At 36.4% G+C, this 22,351-nt stretch overlaps 1 protein-coding gene and 1 pseudogene across 1 annotated transcript; both read left to right on the top strand.

The window, feature by feature from the left end:
* Positions 1-6,660: 6,660 nt before the first annotated feature.
* LOC126605578 (CDPK-related kinase 5-like) lies at positions 6,661-11,189 on the top strand. Its single transcript, XM_050272985.1, has 11 exons — positions 6,661-7,548; positions 8,228-8,358; positions 8,460-8,501; positions 8,636-8,744; positions 9,015-9,093; positions 9,201-9,497; positions 9,576-9,688; positions 9,885-9,992; positions 10,072-10,134; positions 10,233-10,400; positions 10,619-11,189. The coding sequence occupies exons 1-11, from the start codon at positions 6,991-6,993 to the stop codon at positions 10,757-10,759; spliced, it is 1,809 nt and encodes a 602-aa protein (XP_050128942.1). The 5' UTR covers positions 6,661-6,990; the 3' UTR covers positions 10,760-11,189.
* A 1,124-nt stretch (positions 11,190-12,313) lies between these two features.
* LOC126602853 (uncharacterized) lies at positions 12,314-21,706 on the top strand (annotated as a pseudogene).
* The last annotated feature ends 645 nt before the right edge of the window (positions 21,707-22,351 follow it).

Raw genomic sequence — 22,351 nt, 5'->3', positions numbered from 1 at the left:
TATCCAACCTCTGGAGTCTGCAAACATTTATATGGTTACGTTAAGGGTTTCGTTTGAAGACCATTTTATGTTTGTTTTTGTGCTAGAAATGGTAATGAGAGTGGGGTAGAAGAAATGTATATGGAGTAGTACATTCTCCTTCATTTTTCACTCCTCTCCCAACGCCATCCTTCCACCCTTCTTTATTCCTCACTTCAAGCATGTATTTTCTTTTGATCTCTAAGAAAAAAGAATAAAAAAAATAAAAGCTAAATGATTATAAAATGAGCCCTAAGGCGGGATTTACAATTTTTTTTTTCTTAGCATTAAATTTGAAACTTAAAGAAAAGTTAAAACTATAATTTGTTTTCTTCTTTTAGACTAGTACAAACGATATTCTACACTAAGGGGGAGGAGGGGATTTGAAACCAGGACGTAGTGAGTTGAAGAGAAATACCCAAATCATCAAGACAATTCACCTGTAGCCAAGATTCTAAAAGACGCTAAATACTAGTCGGACGGTGAACTGGGGCCTAGGCAGAGTAGGCGGATTTAATAAATTTATTATACATTATGTAAATAATTACCTATTTATACTTAGAAAACACATAATTGTATGTGATACATCAATTGAATAATAAAATGACATATAGATTATAAAGTGTTATAACATATTGAAAACATGGGGAACAAGCATGTAATGAGTGTTCATCCAAGTATTTAAAAAGTCTCTTACATTTTATTGACAAAACAAAATGCAAAATGAAAGTTATCAATTTTCTGTTTAAGTAAGAGTCGTAACCTAGACAGGTGCCTAGGCGGGCTACGCGGATGTCTAAGTAGGTCTAGGTTTACTTTCTTAATATTCAAACACCTAGGGATTAATCGGAACAGTGGCCAACAGCCTAGCGCTTAGGCGAAAATTTTTAGAACAGTGCCAATAGCATATGCCAATATTCATGTGTTAGTTCATAAACAATGGATATTAATTGCAAATAGAAAGGACATTATTCAATATTACAAAAAAGTTAGAATTCTCGGATGTGAGATTCACATTCTCAACAAATATATAACCGAACCGACATGATTTTGACCATAAACATAATTTGATTATACATGGCAAAAGAACATCCGAATCTGAAAGCATCATGATGGAACAAATTGACTACAAGAAAAGATGGATGGAAAATGATTCAATAGCAATGATAATTTTCTATATTTTCTTATGCTTATAATTTCATTGGCAAGGTAAGCATGCGCGCCATGCGTTGCGTGGGGCTTCCTCATATGCCACTGTTTGATACACATGATTCATTTGGTTTGGTTTGATTTGATTTTGACTAATTGAAGAAAATTAATTCAAATTGGTTCGCTTTGGTTTTAGGTTAGGTTTATTCAAGCCTCTTGTTTTAAATTAGGTTGGTTTTATTCCGGCCTCTCATTTTCAAATTGCGTAAAACAAGTCAACAAAGAAAGTATATAATGTTAACTTATTCCGTTATTAATCAACCTAATATAGACTAAGTGTTAAGTAGTTTAATCCAGTCTTAATCCGATTAATCAAACACCCCACATTTTCGCTTTCCTTTTCTTTTTGACTTCTGCATAAACTACAAGATCGTTTTCCGACTTTACCCAAAGTGCCAACATCGTTGATTATATGAATGATGATACATTGTGATGGTCAACCCTTAAAATAATTTTTTATTAATTTACTCTCACATGCATCATGTTCTCAGGTTTGTAGTGATTTTTTTTATTTATGTTTTGTCCAACGAGTCCGGCACCACCCACCGGCCACCACCCACGGGCCACCTCCACATCCACATGGTTAACTTAAACCAAAAAATGGATATTATTATTGGCAGCCTAAAACATGGTACAGTGTATGTATATGCCCATTGGAAAAATTGGATGCATGAGCTAGGCATGCATGCATTCCCCTTCATTTGGCGCCAATCCAATGAGAGGTAGCTAGTTCATGGCTTCATGCATTGAGATTGCAGGTTTAAGTGATTCGTAAAGCCTAGTCATGATTCCACACACGTGGATGATCTTATTGCTGGAGAAATAAGGGAAAATTGAGGAAAGGAAGAGAGATATATAAGAGCACTTAGTCTCACTTGAAGTTATGTGTTCGATTTGTCCCTCTTTGATATTGTTTATACCAATAAACAAAAAATGTTGAAGAAAGTTAAGGTTATTAACAATATGAGAAAGAACCTACCGTCAAAAGCCGTTGCAAGATTTTGCTTTTCACATCCTAATATATTTTGACAAAATGCAATGTTGTAACTTATATATATTTTAGTGGGGGGCTGAATCATGACCGGAGTGTTTGGTGCGTAGCAATATCATGAAGCATGGATGTTGTTAGATTTTGGAATTAGGTCTAACATTGTAAGTGGGGGGCAATTGGCCCCTAAGAGTTTTACAAGTTTATTAAATTATTAAATTAAAATTCGACAAACTGTTGTAGTTTAATTAGTTGCTTAAGAATATTCATTCTTGCATCCGAAATTTCTTGTTTGAATCTTCGTTTTTGTAGTTTAAATAAATTTCAGCATAGACCATTCCAACGGACACCAAAAAAATTATTCTGGGATAATTAAATTTATTTATGTTGGAAGTGATCATATATAACATGAAAGCATCATTAATTATTGCTGCCAATTCACGTGAATTCGAAAACGCCCCAAAGTCCAAATTCAACACTTACCAGCTAAAAGCGAGAGAGAGGAGAAATCCACTAGGGCTCCACTACTATTCCTTTTCTTGGTTAGCAAGCTTCTTATTGTACTATTCTCATAACTTGCCCATCCGTTCATCTCGGAAACCTCTCGCTCTCTTATCACTTGGTTACTAAGAATTCATTGTTTAATGACTAAAAATTCATTGTAACCTGATGATCAACGAATTTATGGTCACTCACACTTATATTCGATATCAAGGTTTTGAGATTAAAATACTAAAAATACATATTTATTCTCTGCTTTTGAAATTAAATCTAATGGTAAGTGATCAAGCGTTTCTTGGTGATCAAGAACATATTTATGTGCAATTGAAAATGTCATTTTCTATAATAATGCATCATCTAATGAAAACTAGGACTATCATGCATGCACCTTAGCTTGTTTTGCAATATAAAGGGTGTATAGAAATTTAAAATATACAAAAACTAAAACTCAATTGATTCGCTATTTATATATACAATGGAGTGACGATTTGCCCCCGCTTAGTTAATGTTATTTCATGTCTGACCCTAGGTCATCGTCTTCTTCGTACAACTCAGTCTTCCTCTTCTTCTTTCTTTTTCTTCATACAATAGCTCTACACTTCAAATTCATATATCTCAATAAACTACTCCAAACTTGATTATGTTTTTCACCTACAAATTCTTGGTCACAAGATACACACACGAAGGTAAGCTAGTCTAGGTTTTGGTCGAATTATCCCGAATTTCGAAATTTTAGGGAATTGATTTATTTCCGTGTTGTATGTTTTAAGATTCGTCTTCGTGATGGTGATTTAAGGTTGTACGAAATGGAATTTCTGTGGAAATTGTCGATGTCTTCTTCTTCTATCGGTCTTCTCTCATCTCAGTCAATCATCTTCCTTTTTTTTTGTTTCAATTGTGATTCAATTTAATTTGAAATTAAGAAATCTTCCTTCTTTTTTTTTTGAAGAACTATGCATTAGTTAAATGGAGCCTAGTTAAATATTGTGACATTTGAGAATCCTTACTTATGTGATTGTGATATGATTAAATGTTTTGTGAAATATGCATTTTGATAGGGTTGTTGTGCTGCTGGTTTTTTATGATGCCCCAAATATTTATTTTGGGTTGAATTTCAACTTCTAATAGATTGATTAGTAATCTCTCATGGGTTTGGAAATAATAATTTGTTTGCGAGCTTCTTTGTATTGTAATTGAGTGTGTTAGCGTCATTTTACTTTTCATTCGGATGGTAAGCAAAAATTCCTCAACTATACAAGAAATGAGGAAGATAAATACACTAACACACTTTGTTTTCTCCTCAATATCAGGGATGATTTCCTTTAGAAAGATTTGAAAGTGCTGCTGATTTTGTTTTTGTATTTATTTTGTTGTTAGGAATTAATATTAGGAGGTGTTAAATGGACCGTTGGGATTGGGTTCAAGTCCCACAACAGAGCACGGGCATTCCTGCTAGTTGTCACTCAATAGCAAGTTGGTGATAAACAATCAGTACACCTAAGATTGTGCAGCTTGTCAAACATTTGAAACCCTACTTTGGAATAGTCCTTGTTATTAGGTTAGATGCTAGATTATCTATCATCAACGAGGACAACATTGTTGACATAATTCTACTAGGTACTAGTGTGGTACTGATATGTTTTTATAAAAAGTGGGTATAAAAAAAGCTGAGCTCAAAAAAATATTTGGTAAACACTTAAAAAAAGCTTATTTTCACAATTTTGGGTGAAAAAAAAACTAAAAACGTGAAGCAGCAAAAATGAGCTTATTCTCACATCACAGCAGAAATAGTTTTTTTTCAAAGCACAACAATACCAAACCAGCCATAATTATCAGAATCGAGATCCCTAATTGTCCATTTTTTTAATATAAAATACTAATTATTTTTCCTCACCCCGTTAGTTGGTAACATAAAATGCCAGAAAAAAAAATTAAAAGAAGTGAATTAACTTGTAGAAAAATTAATAATAATTCTTGTAAACACATTTTAGATTGAAAACATGCACAACACATGGATATATTTTGTGTAACAATTTCTTGAACACGTTGGTTCGACATAGACTATGCGTGCTTGTTTTGTTTCTGAAAGAAAAATTAATTCAATACGTATATGCTTTATTCTTTTAAAGAGAAAAAATAAAACAAAATAGGGATCAGGATCCTCTCCTGAGCAGATGAACATGATCCTTCTGATCAGGCCCATCGGACCGTTTATTTTTTATCCAACGGCTATAATTATTATAACTTTTAGAAAGGCCCCTGTTTGTAGCCGTTGGATAAAAAATGAACGGTCCAATGGGCCTGGTCAGGAGGATCCTGTCCATCTGCTCAGGAGAGGATCCTGGTCCACAAAATAGAGCGGGCTGATTTTCACACCTCGCTCTTACGCTACACACTTTTTTTTTTATTATTTTATTTTATTTCTAATATCAAATAAATAATAAATAAATAACAAATGATTGCAAAAAATTAAAAGCAACTTGTGAAAATAATTCTGCCAAATATATATATATATATATATACATACATACTCTTTTTCGTTTTTCTATTGGTCTATTTTGTTATATAGAAAAACATATTTCTCATGGGAAGTGAATATTTGGCCAATCAGTGGATCCCCATTTTTTTTTTAAAATTAGGGATTAGTTATGGGGTCAAAATGACATCGAACTTCAACTATCCGAACTGATTATTTTTCAAATTGCACCTCATGGATCATTCTTACAAAATATTAGCTAAATCAGAAATATTTGAGGCATCTAATTGAGGTCAAAGAAAATGACGAATACTATAGTCTAAGAAACATTGAAATTTCATCATGACAATTGAATGGGGAAATGATTTCAGATTGAATTTATTTTTGCAAGGATGATCTATCAATCGAGAATTACAACATAGATTGTTCGGATCACTGAAATCCGATATAGAATAGGCCTCATAACTAACCCTTATTTTTCTTCTAAAAATGGTCCCCATAAAGGGACTGTTTGCCCAATATATAAAGCTAGCCTATAAGGGTGGGTATTTTACTGGGTTTAAGTAGAACAACATTATTGCTACTACATCATGAGGTTTAGCCAACTCATTACCTTTTTAATGTAGATAATATCGTTTGTTCAAAAAATTCACATGAATTAGGCTCATGCTTAGGAATAAGTAAAAAACCAATCAAAGTTAACCCATGGGCTAGATTGGCCAACTAATTGAAGTCTAATACGACCAATCCACCGATGTCCATCCCTAATTATCTTGTCCAAGAAGAAAGGCAACCAAAAAAAACGAAGCAGTTTTGACTTTGGAGGGCGTTTCTGTTTCGGACCGCGGAACAGCGCCCACCCGGATCAAAACGTCCATTTCGTCTTTTGTCTTTCGGATAGCGTAAATCAAGAAACTTCGCACTCATTTCCGTCGCTGCCCTAATAAACGGCACCGCAAAATCGTAATTAACTATTGAATTAACCACTATTTAATCACCAATCCAACAACCCTCCCATCGCACGCCACGTGTTCCTTTCACCTCACAGGCTGGACCACTCCACTTGTTTTTGCTCCAACAGAAGCTAACAACAATTTAATACCAAGCTTAATCCGTAATTAATTAATTAGTTAAATAACCGATTTCATTTAAAATATTTTTATTTTTTATTTTTTTTATTATGTTACGAGAGAGAGGAGGGAAGTTACTTAAAAAGAAAACTTCTGTTTATAAGTAAGATTTACATGAAATGAGTTATTGCTGGTAACATTTTGATCTAATAGTGTGTTGATATATGATGAAAAGTTTACCCGTATAATATGTTTTTGAATGCAATGATATTATTTACATTAAAATGATGAATCAAAAACTAATAAAAATACGAAAATCAAATATAAGACTTCATCCTAGTAGTAACTTGCTCAAATTAATAAATTTGAGTTGTTGAAAACAAATTATAAAATAAAATAAAAGCGAACGCATCGTCGTTTTCCCTTTTATCGCTTTGTCTATGGATTCCTATCCACCTCTCTTCTTCTTCTCAATTGCCGGAGACAAATCCCAATTTCCAGAAATTCAAATTTAAAATTCCGAATCCTTTCAAAAACAAGAAAAAGATTTAAAGAAAAAAAAGGATTTTCCTTTTGCTTATAAATTCTTGAGAATTTCGGAAAGTCTCAGGGGTTTTTGAAAATTTTGATCCGGAAATCCGATACCCAAACGCGATGCTCTGACCTCTGGAATCGGGAATTGAAATCCCCAGGCTCGGTCTGTTTGGGGAGGAATCTCCGATTACCAAATGGGTCTCTGCACCTCCAAACCCTCCCTAAACTCTCACACTTTCTCGCCGCAATCCGATTCCCCACCAACCAAGGAGAGCTCCGTTCCACCGCCGAACGCCGCCGGAAATGGAGGAAACCGTAGAGATGAGAAGGCTGAGGAGGAGAACGTCAAGAAGTCTCCGTTTTTCCCATTCTACAGCCCCAGCCCGGCACACTACTTCTTCTCCAAGAAGTCTCCGGCGAGATCTCCGACGAATGTGAGCTCGAACTCGACCCCGAAGCGGTTCTTCAAGAGGCCTTTCCCGCCGCCGTCCCCGGCGAAGCATATAAGGGCGGTTTTGGCTAGGAGGCACGGGTCTGTGAAGCCAAACGAGGCGGCGATACCGGAGGGCGGCGAGGCGGAGGCCGTCACTGGCCTGGATAAGAGCTTCGGATTCTCCAAGCATTTTGGGAACAAGTATGAGATGGGAGAAGAGGTTGGGCGAGGGCATTTTGGGTACACTTGCAAAGCTACGTTCAAGAAGGGCGAGCTCAAGGGCCAACAGGCCGCTGTTAAAGTCATCCCCAAAGCCAAGGTTTGCAATTTCTTAGTTTGAATGGATTTACTGACCAATTGAGCTGTGAATTTTAGTGGGTTGTATGGAGTTTGATGATCAGTGGCATTTGTGATCGATACGGGCCCTTCATACTTTACGTTGTCATTGTTTGAATTGGATCTGTAGGCAGACACTTGAATTAAAGGCAACAAAGAAGCGATTTGGTTGCGTAATTGTTATGCTTTCTAGACAGGAGAGATGCATATTGCTTTGCAAGAATAGTCTTTTGTTGATGAGTAGGTTGACATTTAGTCCTTCTACTTTCGATTGCGGTCTAACTATGAATTGGTGAAATGATTTAGTTTGTCTCTGGATTGCTAGTTTTACCTTCTTCTGGAAGCAACTTATGTTGCTGTGGACTTTGGCAGTTGGGTTTATTCTAGTACCTTTCTATGCTTTGTTTCATGGGTTTTGTATTTTTGGATTGTATTCTCATCGTATTTGCTGCGATGGCACTTGGTGCGATGGCAAGTGTCTTCGCCCATGAACGGTAGGTCTCGGGTTCGAGACTTGGGAGCAGCCTCTCCATAAATGGGGGTAAGGCTAGCCGACATTCACCTCTCCCAGACCTTGCGTAAAGCGGGAGCCTTGTGCACTGGGTACGACCTTTTTATTCTCATCGTATTTGCTGATTCTGTTTTGTTGTTTTTGTTGGTAGATGACTACTGCCATTGCCATTGAGGATGTGAGAAGGGAAGTGAAGATATTGAGAGCTTTAAGCGGACATGATAATCTAGTGAAATTTTATGATGCGTATGAAGACCAGGAAAATGTCTACATTGTAATGGAGTAAGTCCTGACCCCTGCATTTTGCTTGTACATGTTCTTCTGTAAGATTTTCTTAACTTCTTTCTTACGGACTTCTTTTGTTCAATTGTTGTATTTTTTAGATTATGTGAAGGAGGGGAGCTCCTGGATAGGATACTTGCCAGGTATTTCTTTTGGTGCCTGTTAGATTTCAGCGCGAGTATCTTGAATGTGTTATGTTTTGGTTATTCTTGATGGACTGGGAATTAGTTCAACAGCAACTGCTGCCATATTAATTATATTCTTATTCCTTCTGCAGGGGTGGGAAATACACAGAAGATGATGCAAGGACCGTTATGACACAGATATTAAATGTGGTTGCGTTTTGCCACCTCCAAGGTGTGGTGCATCGGGATCTTAAACCTGAGGTAGGATATATGTTGTCCTCGGGATTGTATTAAAGTTGATGCGATGCATCACTAACGAAAAGTCACTAATATGTGGTAGATGTTTACATTTTTTTTTTAAAAGGGAGAAGATGTCATTTCATGCAGTTGCCTCCCTTTTGTTCATTTTATCTTCTTTGCTATCTCCAGTAAAAAGCATAACTGCATTTTTTTGGTCCAGCATTTGGGTGTTGTAACTTTGCTATCTTTTCATTTATGTATACTTATCTAAGTACTTAATTTCTGGATCAGAATTTTCTGTTTACGTCAAAGGATGAAGATTCACAGTTGAAGGCTATAGACTTTGGATTGTCAGATTTTGTCAAACCAGGTTGGTTGACAGTTCTTCAACATAAACATACTCTGTACTGTACTACTTGCTTTTTTTTAGCTCTCAAACTTTGTCCAATAGTTTCATATTGTTGAATATCATTGCAGACGAGAGGCTTAATGACATTGTTGGTAGTGCGTACTATGTAGCCCCCGAAGTTCTACATAGGTCTTACGCTACAGAGGCTGATGTCTGGAGTGTAGGTGTGATTGCATACATTCTTTTGTGTGGAAGCCGTCCATTTTGGGCTCGAACTGAGTCTGGCATTTTTCGGGCTGTTCTAAAAGCTGATCCAAGTTTTGACGAACTACCTTGGCCATCTCTGTCCACAGAGGCAAGAGATTTTGTCAAGCGCCTATTGAATAAAGATCCACGGAAAAGAATGACTGCTGCTCAAGCCCTATGTAAGTGCCTTGTTCACTCTGAAAATTGCTTGATCATGGTTACTTCTCAATTTTTTCACTCACTACTTTCTCTTGCAGGTCATCCATGGCTTAAAAATTCTAATGATATTAAAGTTCCTCTGGATATATTAATATTCAAACTCATGAAGGTCTATATGCGTTCATCACCTCTCCGAAAAGCTGCTTTAAGGGTGTGTATATGGTGCCATTTTCAATTGAGAATATGTACTAATATTGTTCTGGTGACTAGTAGAGGCTATTATTCCTTCACATTTGTTCTTGCCACCCTTTTTCTCTGCATCGGTTGCTTGTTTATTTTTGTAATTCATCTTTGTTTACTAATTTCTAGTAGCTTATTTGGTTCCCTCAACATTGGCATTTTGGCAGGCTCTTTCCAAGACATTGACTGTGGATGAGCTTTCTTATTTGAAGGAGCAGTTTGCGCTGTTGGAACCAAACAAAAATGGCACAATAAGCTTAGAAAATATTAAAACGGTGGGTTTCCTTCAAAATTATTTACTCTTTAAACTGGACCTATGGTTAGTCATGTTCCCGAACATTTTAATGTTGTCAGGCATTGATGAAAAATGCAACTGATGCAATGAAGGAGGCGCGAATTGCTGATTTTCTAGCATCGGTAGGTGCCTCGATGCTTGTAATGGATGTGGAAGGTTATTGCATTTGGTACATTCTTAATTCTTATTAGAATGTTATATTTCTTCTTCTCTTTGGCAGCTTAATGCGTTGCAATACAGGCGGATGGATTTTGAGGAATTTTGTGCAGCTGCACTCAGTGTGCACCAACTTGAGGCTGTTGATCGGTGGGAGCAACATGCTTGTTGTGCCTATGAAATTTTTGAGAAGGATGGCAACAGGGCTATTGTTATTGAGGAACTGGCTTCGGTATGTGTGGATGCATGATAATTGTGCCTTTCTTCAATCTTTTGTTGACTGATTGTTCCTACCATCCAATTGCTTTCTGTATCCACTGATTCACTTCTCCCCTTCCTAGTAGTAGTTATGAGCTTGAAAAAAAACATTAAATTCTTCGTCTTAGTATAAAATTTTCCGTCCACTGATATGCATATACTGATATGGGGCATTATGTGCATATGTTTCAGGAACTTGGCCTCAGCCCTTCCGTCCCAGTTCATGCGGTTCTTCATGATTGGATTAGGCACACTGATGGAAAGCTAAGTTTCCTTGGATTTGTCAAATTGTTGCATGGAGTTTCTAGCCGGGCTGTGCCAAAAGCTCAATAAAAGTTTTGATAAGATCCATGAAGTATAGATTTGCCGGTGCTGTCTTGACTCTTGACCGATAAAACAATGGTCTTGGGGGTGGTTAAGAAATTTTCTGGATGCAAATATTCTATATTTTGCAGCAGCAATATATAACCGAAGCGAATCATCATTTGATGAAGCTTCGGCATTGTGTGTACACTTGGGACCGGAGAGATATGACACCTTTGCGTTCGCTAGATGAAGCATTCAGTCGTGTTTTTCCACTGTAAATCTGTAGTATTAGTATAGTGTGTTCAGTTGCAGATTAGAATAGTTCTCAACTTGTTTACTAAAACGATCACACTTCGATGTTTCTGACATTAGACTGGCGGGACATGCCCTCAATTATGTTGTAGCATCTCTACTCTTAATACTACTATTTAATGAGCATCATATCTTTTTGTTTTAACTTGCCAATTTCTTTTTCAATTTGACATAACGAGCTCGTTTAGAATTGCTTCTTTAAAAAGCTTGGATGTTCAAAACACTTGTAGTAAAAGTGCTTCTATTAGAAGCATTTGAGTTTTTTTAATAAAAAAATTTCCAGTGCTTTCGGAACAATGCTTGGAAGTGCTTCGTGATAGAGCCATACAATAGATGCCTTCCTTTTAAAAAGCACGTCTAACTTCTTTTTTCTCAAACATGGGCAAAAGTGCTTTTGGTGATTTGAAAGTGTTTTTAGATATTTTAAATTACTTTCAAATAAGTTCAAAATCAATGATATGTAGGGCTGGTTTGGTATTGCTGTGCTTTGAAAAAAAACTGCTGTGAGAATAAGCGGCTGTGCTGTGAGAATAAGCGGCTGTGAAATAAATCAACAGAGCGTTTGGTAAACTTTTTTGTAAAAAAGCTTTTGGAAAAAAAAGTAGTCTGATAGTGGGTCATTTCATTAAAGGAGTACTGTAGCTCCGTGTGCTTTGAAAAAAAGCCAGTTTTCCAAAGCTGCAAATAGCAGCTTCAGCTTTTTCCTTTGATTTCAGCTTATTCTCACAGCAGCTTCCAAAATAAGCCATTTTTTTTCAGTTTACCAAACACCTAAAACCCTCACAGCTTTTTTTCATAAGTGCTTTTTTTTAAGCACCTCACTCCCAAACTAGGTCGTACTAAGCGGCGACAGTTTTCTATCCATGAGTGAGTGATCGTAAGTTTTTATTTTATATATTATATATATATATATATATTTTTTTTTTTTATAATTTTTTTTTATGTATGGTAGTGCAAGATTTGCTTGCATCAACTGACACATCCCAACTCGGATATTTTGGTGAACACAGGAGTCAAGGCGTGCTGCTTGACACCTGAAAGGTGATGGAGCCATATTATGAAATAGTTAAGTGAAAGTGTGAACAAATTAAAATCGAAACTAGAAATATTTAAACTAAGGGTGAGAATGCGCAGTATGGGATATACCCATATTATAAAGTATGTAATTGTTAGACAATAGCTAATAGTGTAGCAAAAGTAAGAATATTCCCATCCTAGGTAGGATGGATATTACACAGCTACTAGAATTAAATTCCTACATTTACTGGAATGGATGTCAAAACCATCAAAGATCCCTCGCTCGCCATAGAAGTCCAACTATTAAGTCCTGGAGGTGTGCGAAACATAAAGTGTGAGCGGGTAAGAATAAGTTTTTTTTTATTTTTAAATTTTATTATTTGAAGGTGATGGGGGAGGGTACAATAATTAAGGGGAGCAGGAAGTTTCGAACCCATACACAGGTAAAAGCTCAACACCCTATCTATTAGGATATTGGACCATATGCAAATAAAGGTTTAATAAAACCTTTGTTTTTCTCAACATAATAGCCCCTCGTTGTGAACCCATATATATAGTTTCCAAATCATACTACGTAAGTATGAAAATCAATTACCGTTTAAAACAATTATTTCCAATTATATAGTAAACCACAATATATCAGCAACAAAATATAACATGCTTTACTCATATCATACTACATAATAGTATGACAGTTAATTACCGTAGAATCCTAATATTCAAATGTACGATAATCACAACATCTCAACCATACAAAATAGTATGCTTATCATAATTATGCAGACAAACAAGCCCATGCAGAAAGTAACTATATGGAATAGGCTGAGTGTAAGGGCATCTCCAAAGAGACCACCATCTTTGAGGACTCATGTAGGGACTTAAAAAGAATCTTTGTGTCCTTAAAAGAATATTATCTCAAATGAGAGTAGCATTATAGTATAATTCCTAAATATAGAGATTACACTATTAAAAAATTATTGTTCATTTCATTAGAGTATTCTAGATGTTGATAAAAACCAAAATCCTGTATTTATCGTTGGGAAGTTGAAGTTGCAAAAAACCCGAAAGAGAAACAGCATGCCCACATGTAGGGATGGGCAAAATACCCACGGTTATGGGTAATCGCGGTTACCCGCCCATTTAAACTTCACGGTTATGGTTTTGGTTAACCGTTTAAATAAATAAACGGTTATGGATATAACTGTTTACTTGTGAAATTTAAATAGATGGTTATGGGTATTAACCGCGGTTATAAACGGGTAACCGTTTACCTATTTATTTCATATATGTAAAATTAACAAAAACCATATTCTCTAGGGGTGGAAAAAAAATTACCGAAAATTCCAAAACCGAACCGAAAATCCCAAAAATTTCAATACCCAATCCCGAACTGATCCCGAAATTTCAGTATGGGAATCGGTCTCACATTTTCATTCGTTCGGTAATAATCCCAAACCAAACCGAAAAAAAAATATATTATTTAATTTTAAATATATATTTGAAATTGTAACAGCCGTCAGATTTGGTTGAGAATTAATCTCAACCGTTGAATTCAAATAAAACCCTCACTCAGCCGTCCTTAGATCAATGTATAAGTTTGTCCTCCCCATCTCTGCACCTAAGACTATTAAATGCAACATATTGGACACTTAGAGTTGCAAGAAGTTCTCCAAAGTTGAAAGTTGTAGAGATTGTAGCTGCTTACACGTCTTTATCCTTTGAAATATATAAGATATTTTGGGAGTGCCATGGAGCAGCCCAAAGTATGTTTCGTAGTCTTTTGTGATCGTTTTATCATTAACTAGCTTCATCTTCTGCCTTCATGATCTGACTTCTAGCAAAGATTGTGGGGAACTGGGGATTCCCGATTTCATTTTTTAATTTGGGATTCCCGATTTGTACCGAAATTCCGAAAATATTTTGAGATTTTTGAAATTTGGGATTCCTGAAAATTTGGTTTGGGATTGGTCTTTAAATTTCCGTCTTGAAAAATATCGGTTTGGGATTCGGGATACTAATTTCGATTCGATATTCCATACCGAACCAGCCCTAATGTTCTCTATCGGATAAAACTTAGATCAATGCTATTGACTATAGTGCATGGTTTATATAGCTAATTATAATATAATGTAGCTCATTATATATATATATATATATTATGTTAATACTTTACATTATGGGTTAAATAACCCAATAATACTGTCTTCTAAACAGTTTTCGTAATCCAAAAATACTTGGCAAATATTATATTATCTTCATTGGTAACAGTTAAAAATATCGGCCGTAAACTATTATTTCAATTATTGGAATGACATAAGGACTTAAAACTTAAAATACGGAAATGTATGATGAATGTACCTACAATGGTGTTTAATTGTCAAAAAAAAAAAATAAAATTATGACAATTTTTTTTTTTAAATTTTCAAGTTGTTAAAAAACATGTAGACAAGTGAAAAGGAGGTAATGGTAAAAAAAAAGAAAGATAAATGGGTTAAAAAGGGTAAATGGTAAACGAGTATTAAATAGTTACGGTTAAATGTGTATGTGGTTATATCTATGGTTAACCATTTATAAATGGTTATGGGTATGAGTATAACTGTTTAGGCAATTACCCAACGGATAAACGGTTATGTGGGTATGAGCACAAACGTTTATGAGTAAATAATCACAGTTACCCGCTTGCCATAACTGTTGCCCATCCTTACCCACGTGGCATGGGTGGGTTCAAAAAGCAAGGAAAAAAAAAAAAACAAAAGGTGCAGTATTCCCACGTGAGTGAGTTTATTTTCCACTCAAAATCAACATGGGACCACTTTTAGAATTTCTATATACACTCTTCATATTTGAGATATTCATCTCCCTACATATTATGATACTTTAGAGACTCAATTGAAAGTCTTTTGTCCCTATATTTAGAGACTCCATTTAAGCCTTCATTGGAGATGCTCTAATAATCTACGCTCAAGTACCTATACACATAAAGCTGGCTAAGCGCATCATGTACAAGTTCTAGTTGCCTATTGCAAACATAGTACAGGTTGACACCTACAATGAATTCTTATTGAGCGTAACAGTGCGATGTACATACATGTGAAGCTGGTCTTGACCCGAACGAGTACTATAATTAAGGTGTAAACATGCATGATGAGCAGATAAAAATATGTATATCATGCCATCATAATTTCATAAATCTCAACATCCTTAAGTAATACTTACAGTCATAAAGTGGAAGCATGACATGATGTAAAAGCACACTTTATCCAAACAGTTCTGAAATATATATATATATATATATATATATATATATGTGTGTGTGTGTGTGTGTGTGTGTGTGTGTGTGTGTGTGTGTGAAGTAACCACTTATCCCTGTTCTTTTAATTTGAAAGCTTTGTCATGTGATGCTCGTTCATCAATTCTTTCGGCGGTGTAATTCAAGCATTTGGTTTCAAACAGGTTTGACAAAGTGACAAGGCATGGAATGGTTCTAGGGAAGATAACTGTTGCTGGCAAAGAAAGCTATGGTGCTGACAAACAACAACATACATTTACGGTGAGGCTTGAAGCTTAAGGTTGTCTTCTGGCCGTAATTAAAGTCGATTTTGAGTATACATGTTGGAAGTTGGCAATATTCTAGGTTCATATATAAAAGTTAAGAGAATGGTGGTCAGTGAGAAGTGATAATTTGCTTTTAAATAACCCTGTCATATATCGTAGTGTACTGTGTAGCTATTTGTGACTCTTTTAACTGATCCATGTTCGTGATGTGCAAGGTGGAAGTGATATGGATCAGGGGAATAAAGTAGCTGTGTCCACCATTTCCTTTGCTTGTGAAGGGTCGTAACCTCTACAAATTGAGAACGTTTAGACAGGTAGCTGTAATATGATGTCTTGTTTATTCATTTAGCATTAACTGGTCTGCAGTATTAAGGTATTGGTTGGTTGCATGTTTTCTTGTCCACTGTTTAGCGTTGGAGTGAAGAAGCTGTAAGATCGAAAGTGCTTGCTGAGAAGCACAGACGAGGTGAAGCAGCAAGGCGTGTTAGAGCAATGAAAAAATCAAGGAAATTTGATAAATTCCGGTGAGTTAATTTGGTTGGTATGATGTATTTCTGAAGGTAGACAAGGAACAAGAAAACAGAGAAAGTTTAGAGGAATGTGAAAGGTTTTTCAGTCCATGCAGCAAGCACATATATTTTCATTAAATATCAACACATTGGATTTTTTCTTACAAGCTAATCTAGAGCAATATAAGCCCTTGATTCACAAACAAAGATCTAAAGCATACACTTGTCTTATGAGACTAGACATACACTTTCCTATTGGTTTCTTCCTTCTCAGCCACTTGATCAAAACTAAATTCTATTTAATTCCAACACTCCCCTTTAAATGAATTCTGGTTTTGATCCCAAGCATTCCTCTGAGATAGACAAATCTTTCCCTTGGTAGAGCTTTGGTAAAGATGTCTGCCATTTGATCCTGTGATTTGCAGTAGATCAGTTCAATGGTATTCTCCTGCAAGGCTTCCCTTATGAAGTGAAACTTCCTTTTGATATGCTTGGTTTTCTGGTGAAAAATAGGATTTTTGGTCATAGCCATTGCTGATGTGTTGTCACACATAAGTGGTGTAGCATCCACTTGCATTTCACCAAAATCCTTTAACACAAACCTCAACCATATAGCTTGAGAGGTAGCCATTGCAGCACTCACATACTCTGCCTCAGCCGTAGACAATGCAACACTTTGTTGCTTGACAGAGGCCCAAGAAAATATCCCAGAACCAAATGTAAATGCATATCCTGAGGTACTTCTCATGTCATCTTCACTGCCACCCCAATCGCTGTCACAGAAGCCTACCAGAATTGCTTTTTCTCCCTTTTCATACTTGATTCCATAGTCCAAGGTCCCTGAGATATACCTTAGTACTTTCTTAGCAGTTCCCAAGTGAATTTTTGTGGGATTATGCATGAACCTTGATAAGAGACTGGCTGCATACATAATGTCAGGTCTTGTAGCAGTCAAGTAAAGCAGACTTCCAACCATTCTTCTGTATAAGCATTCATCAGCATTCATCAGAACCATCCACTTTACAAAGTTTCTCATTTGTGATCAATGGTGTTGCCACAGATTTACATCCTTTCATATTGAATCTTTCAAGCAATGATTGTGCATACTTTTGTTGATGTATGAAAATCCTAGTAACTTCTTGTATTACTCCAATTCCCAAGAAGTGAATCAACAAGCCAAGATCCGACATCTCATATTGTCTCATCATGTCCCTTATGAATTCTTCAATCATTTCTTCACAACTACCAGTAAAGACCACATCATCAACATATATAGACACAATAAACATCTCAGAGTTCTCACCAATTTTTGTATATAATGTAGCTTCACTAGGACTTTTGTTAAATCCACTCTTGTTGAAATAGGAGTCTATCTCACTGTACCAAGCCTTGGGGGCTTGTTTGAGTCCATACAGTGCTTTGTTTAACTTGTAAACCCTCTCTTCTTTATTTGGTACTTCAAATCCTTGTGGTTGATCCACATACACTTCTTCCTCCAGAATGCCATTTAGAAAGGCTGATTTAACATCTAACTAGTGAAGTTTCCATCCCTTTTGGGTAGCAAGAGCAATCAAGGTTCTAATGGTATCTAACCTTGCCACAGGGGCAAAGGTTTCATTGAAATCTACCCCAGGTTGTTGTGAGTAGCCTTTGGCAACTAATCTTGCTTTGTTCTTCCGTATTGATCCATCCAAATTCAGTTTGGTCTTGTAGATCCATTTCACACCTATCACAGGTTTATCACTCGGTCTATTTACCAATTTCTAAGTAGAGTTTTTCTCAATCATGGCAATTTATTCACTCATTGCTTTCTGCCAAGATTGATCCTTCTCAGCTTCTTCAAAACTCTCTGGTTCAACAACACAATAGTTACACACTGTATAGATCTCATTTAAACTCCTCATTCTTAATGGAGTTGTTTCAGGGGAGGAATCATGTAATTCTTGTCCTTCTGCATTTGAAGTAGAGGACTGAGGTCCTTGTGTTGGAGTTGAAAAATCATTTTGACTTCCATCCTGTATAACAAGTTCATTCACATTTTGCACTTTAGCTTGTGCTTCTTCCATTGCTAGTGGAAATGATATAGTGTCAATGTTATTGGTTTCCCAATTCCATGCTTCATTCTTCTTGAACACCACATCCCTTGAGATAATCACTTTATGTGACTCAATATTGTAGAGCCTATAGCCATTTTCACAGCTTCCATAACCTACAAGAACACACTTGACACTATTGATTTCAAGCTTGTGTCTTAATTGAGATGGTATCTGTGCATAGCAGATTGATCCGAACACCTTCAAGTGCTTCACACTTGGTTTTCTGCCACTAAATGCCGCAAAAGGTGTTTTCTTCTCAAGTGCTTTAGTTGGACACCTGTTTAGGAGATACACAGATGTATTGATAGCCTCACCCCAAAAAGAAAGTGGCATTTTCTTATCATGTAGCATTGACTTGGTCATTTCAACCACAATCCTGTTCTTCCTCTCAGCTACACCATTCTGCTGTGGTGTGTAGGCAACTGTCAATTGCTTTTGTAATCCTGCTCCTTCACAGAATTCTTGGAACTCAAGTGACATGAATTCACCACCTTTGTCGCTTCTTAGTCTTTTGATCTTGAGACCACTCTGAAGTTCAACCATCACTTTGAATTTCTTGAAGATTGAAAAGACTTCACTCTTGTTTCTCATAAGATATACCCAAACCATCCTGGTGCAGTCATCAATGAATAACAGAAAATATCTGTTCCCATTGAGTGTAGGTGTTTTCATTGGACCACACACATCTGTATGAATGAGTTCTGGAGGTTGGCTTGCTCTCCATGCATTTCCAGTTTCAAAAGAGTCCCTGTGATGCTTCCCCAATATGCAACCTTCACATGGTTCTTAGTCTCTTGTAACTCAGGAAGACCAGTCACCATTTGTAGTTTCTCCAATCTCTTTAAACTGTGAAAGTTGAGATGTCCAAACCTCTTGTGCCATAACCAAGAGTTTTCTGCAACATTTGCTTTTAGAGCAATTGAGTCATTGTAATCTAGCATAAGTGGAAAACTTTTGTTTTCTGTCATGCCAACTTGTGTTACCAAGTTTTGGAGGCTTCTGTCATCAAAGATCTCCACCATATTGTCTCCAAAAAGTAAGAAGTAACCATGAGCAATCATCTGTCCCACACTAAGGAGATTCTCATTAAGACCTGGTACAAGTATTACATCCTTGATGAATCTTCTTCCACCCTTTGTCTCTAGAACAAGAGTTCATTTTCCAGTAGCTTCCATTAGTTGTCCATTCCCCATTTTAACTCTGCAATTGAAGCTTCTGTCAATGTTGATTAACAAGGATTCATATGCAGTTATATGATTACTGCATCCACTGTCAATGTACCAGATTCCTCTCTTATTTTCAGTTCTTGTAACACTATAAGCATAAAAGACATTTACTTCCTTTTCTTTTGCTCTATGTGCATAGTTGACAGCTTGGTTCCTTCTTGGATTACAATCTTTTGCTAGATGGCCAAATCTGTCACACTTGGTGCATTTGGGTTTTCCCTTGAACCAGCAAACACCATAGTGTAATTTGTCACAGATTTTACACTTGGTTTTGGTAGAATCACTGCTAGTTTCTGATTTCGATTGTGGAGTATGGTTGTTGTCCCATTTCTTCCCTTTTCATTTCCAGAATTTCTTTTGATTTGAGTTGTTCCCCTGAGCCCTGTAACTGCTATCTCTCTCAGTCACACTTAGACTAGTAAAAGCCTTTTCAGCTAAGTTTTCAGAGTGCATATTTAACCTCTGCTCATAGCCTTTCAATGTACCAATCACCTCCTGAACCTCAATGGAGTCAAGGTCCTTAGTTTCTTCTATAATAGATGCGATGGAATCATAGGATTTAGGCAAGCTAATAAGTATCTTCTGTACTAATCTTTGGTTTGTCAGTTCTTCACCAAGAGTTTTCATTTGATTCACAATGTCAGTCAATCTTGTTAAATAAGCAGATAGAGCTTCACCATCATTCATCCTTGTGTACTCAAAATCTCTTCTTAAACATTGTAGTTTGACAGACCTAACCTTTTTATCACCACGAAATTCTTGTTGAAGAACATCCCATGTAGTGTTGGAGGTTTCAAAGTTTGAGATTCGAGGAAAGATCTCATCAGACACTGCCCCTTGAATGATACCAAGAGCTTTTGCATCTCTGGTTTCATTAACTTTCATTGCTATCTTCCTCACAGACTGTTGATCTTCATCGCTAGAATCATCTTCAGTTTCTGCGGTTTCAAAACCCTTGTCTACCAAATTCCAGAGATCATGTGATTTGAATATGGTCTTCATCTTGATGGACCAAAAATCGTAGTTGATCCCATTAAAAATAGGAGCCCTCAGATCTCCCCCACTGCTCGAAGTAGCCATGTGAGACTTTGTAAGAACAGATGAGATTTTCACGATCTGGGTATGTTTTTCCCCTTTCCTTTTCAGAGATACGAAGCACACACAAAAACGCCCAGTCCTGAAATTGATCAGAACCTAAGCTCTAAGGCCATGATAAATTCCGGTGAGTTAATTTGGTTGGTATGATGTATTTCTGAAGGTAGACAAGGAACAAGAAAACAGAGAAAGTTTAGAGGAATGTGAAAGGTTTTTCAGTCCATGCAGCAAGCACAGATATTTTCATTAAATATCAACACATTGGATTTTTTCTTACAAGCTAATCTAGAGCAATATAAGCCCTTGATTCACAAACAAAGATCTAAAGCATACACTTGTCTTATGAGACTAGACATACACTTTCCTATTGGTTTCTTCCTTCTCAGCCACTTGATTAAAACTAAATTCTATTTAATTCCAACAAAATTGACAGAAAATAGAGGTATTTAGGAAGAAATGAAGCATTTTTGTTTCATGTTAGTTCATTTACATCCTCAATCTTACTCCTGCTCCAGCTGTGAAGGATTGTTTATGTATTTCATTGTTTTAGATGGAGATTCTTACACCATGGTTATGTTATATGATCAGGTGTCAAGTGTCAGAAAAAATCATCTTCTACCAGACCAAACCAAATTAGAAAGAACAATGAATCAGAAAAGGGAAAGCATTTTGATAGACTCCAAAGGACATCCCGATCCCGTGGATCTGCCAAGCATAATAGTTTATCTCAACATCAAGCAGGCCTGCCATCAAAACAGATGACATGTAAAGCCTCTCTATGTTTTAGAAGGTATCAGAAATCAGCTCGACCTAATATTGATAGAGATCCAACTCTTCATTCTCAGGCTGTCCTTCCAATTCTTCACCTATCTCTTCTAGAATTTCAACACAGGAGTGCGCCGTTCCAGTCTCTCGGTCATGTCATGGGCTCCATTTCAACCATGTTGAGATATCCTTTGACAACTCATTTTGATGCATTTATTGAACCTGCCTCACAATTTCATAGGTTTATAACAGCAATTATAGATTCCATGGTTACATACATAATCTCGAGAATTGGAATCACTTATTTGGCGTGAATGTCGGCAGGCCATTTTGTCTGTATATTTCAGGAGCTGAGAATAGAGGCAATGAAGGTATAGAGTTTGCTCTATTCTACAGTAGGATGTTATTACTGAAGATCTGTATGTTGCCTTATTTGTTCTTGCTGTGTTACTAATACCAGAGGACAGGGCGCAAATTATATGCACCTACTACATACTCATTAGTTTCAACTCGTAGCATTTCATTCGGTATCTCATTTTCCTTTGATGATGATCTGTTCATAATCACTCTACTAGTTGAAACTGCAGCTGCATCCTTTTGTGGATATAATAATTATGTGTCACTGTTTATACATGTCAGGAATGTTTCTCAAGCTTCAATCTATAATAGTTTTCATATAACTATTAGACTGTTTTTCATTGATGTATCATGTGTGTCGTGAATGTACGTACCTATCCGCGCTCAATTTTATACTTGAACCAAAAGTACTGCCTTCGCCACCATGCTCAAAAAATCGAAAACCTTTTCTTGTTAAACGTTTTCAGAAAATAGAAAGGGAACTCTTTGTTCTCCATTTCTTCTTAGTTCCAAATGATATCTTGTCAGTGTATGCCACTTGTATTCCATATACTTGATTAAGGTATTATGTTTTCTTCATACTATGAGTTCCTTAAAATCCACATTCTAATGTTTGTAGAGCGAACCATGGCATGATAATATCTGGGATTGTTGTGTGGACGTAAAGAGATAAATTTAACGCTTGTT

This window comes from Malus sylvestris, chromosome 15 (genome assembly GCF_916048215.2).
Source record: "Malus sylvestris chromosome 15, drMalSylv7.2, whole genome shotgun sequence".
In the NCBI taxonomy this organism is placed as follows: Eukaryota; Viridiplantae; Streptophyta; class Magnoliopsida; order Rosales; family Rosaceae; genus Malus; species Malus sylvestris.
The sequence above is the reverse complement of the archived record's forward strand: the minus strand, read 5'-3'. Positions and strand labels throughout refer to the sequence as shown.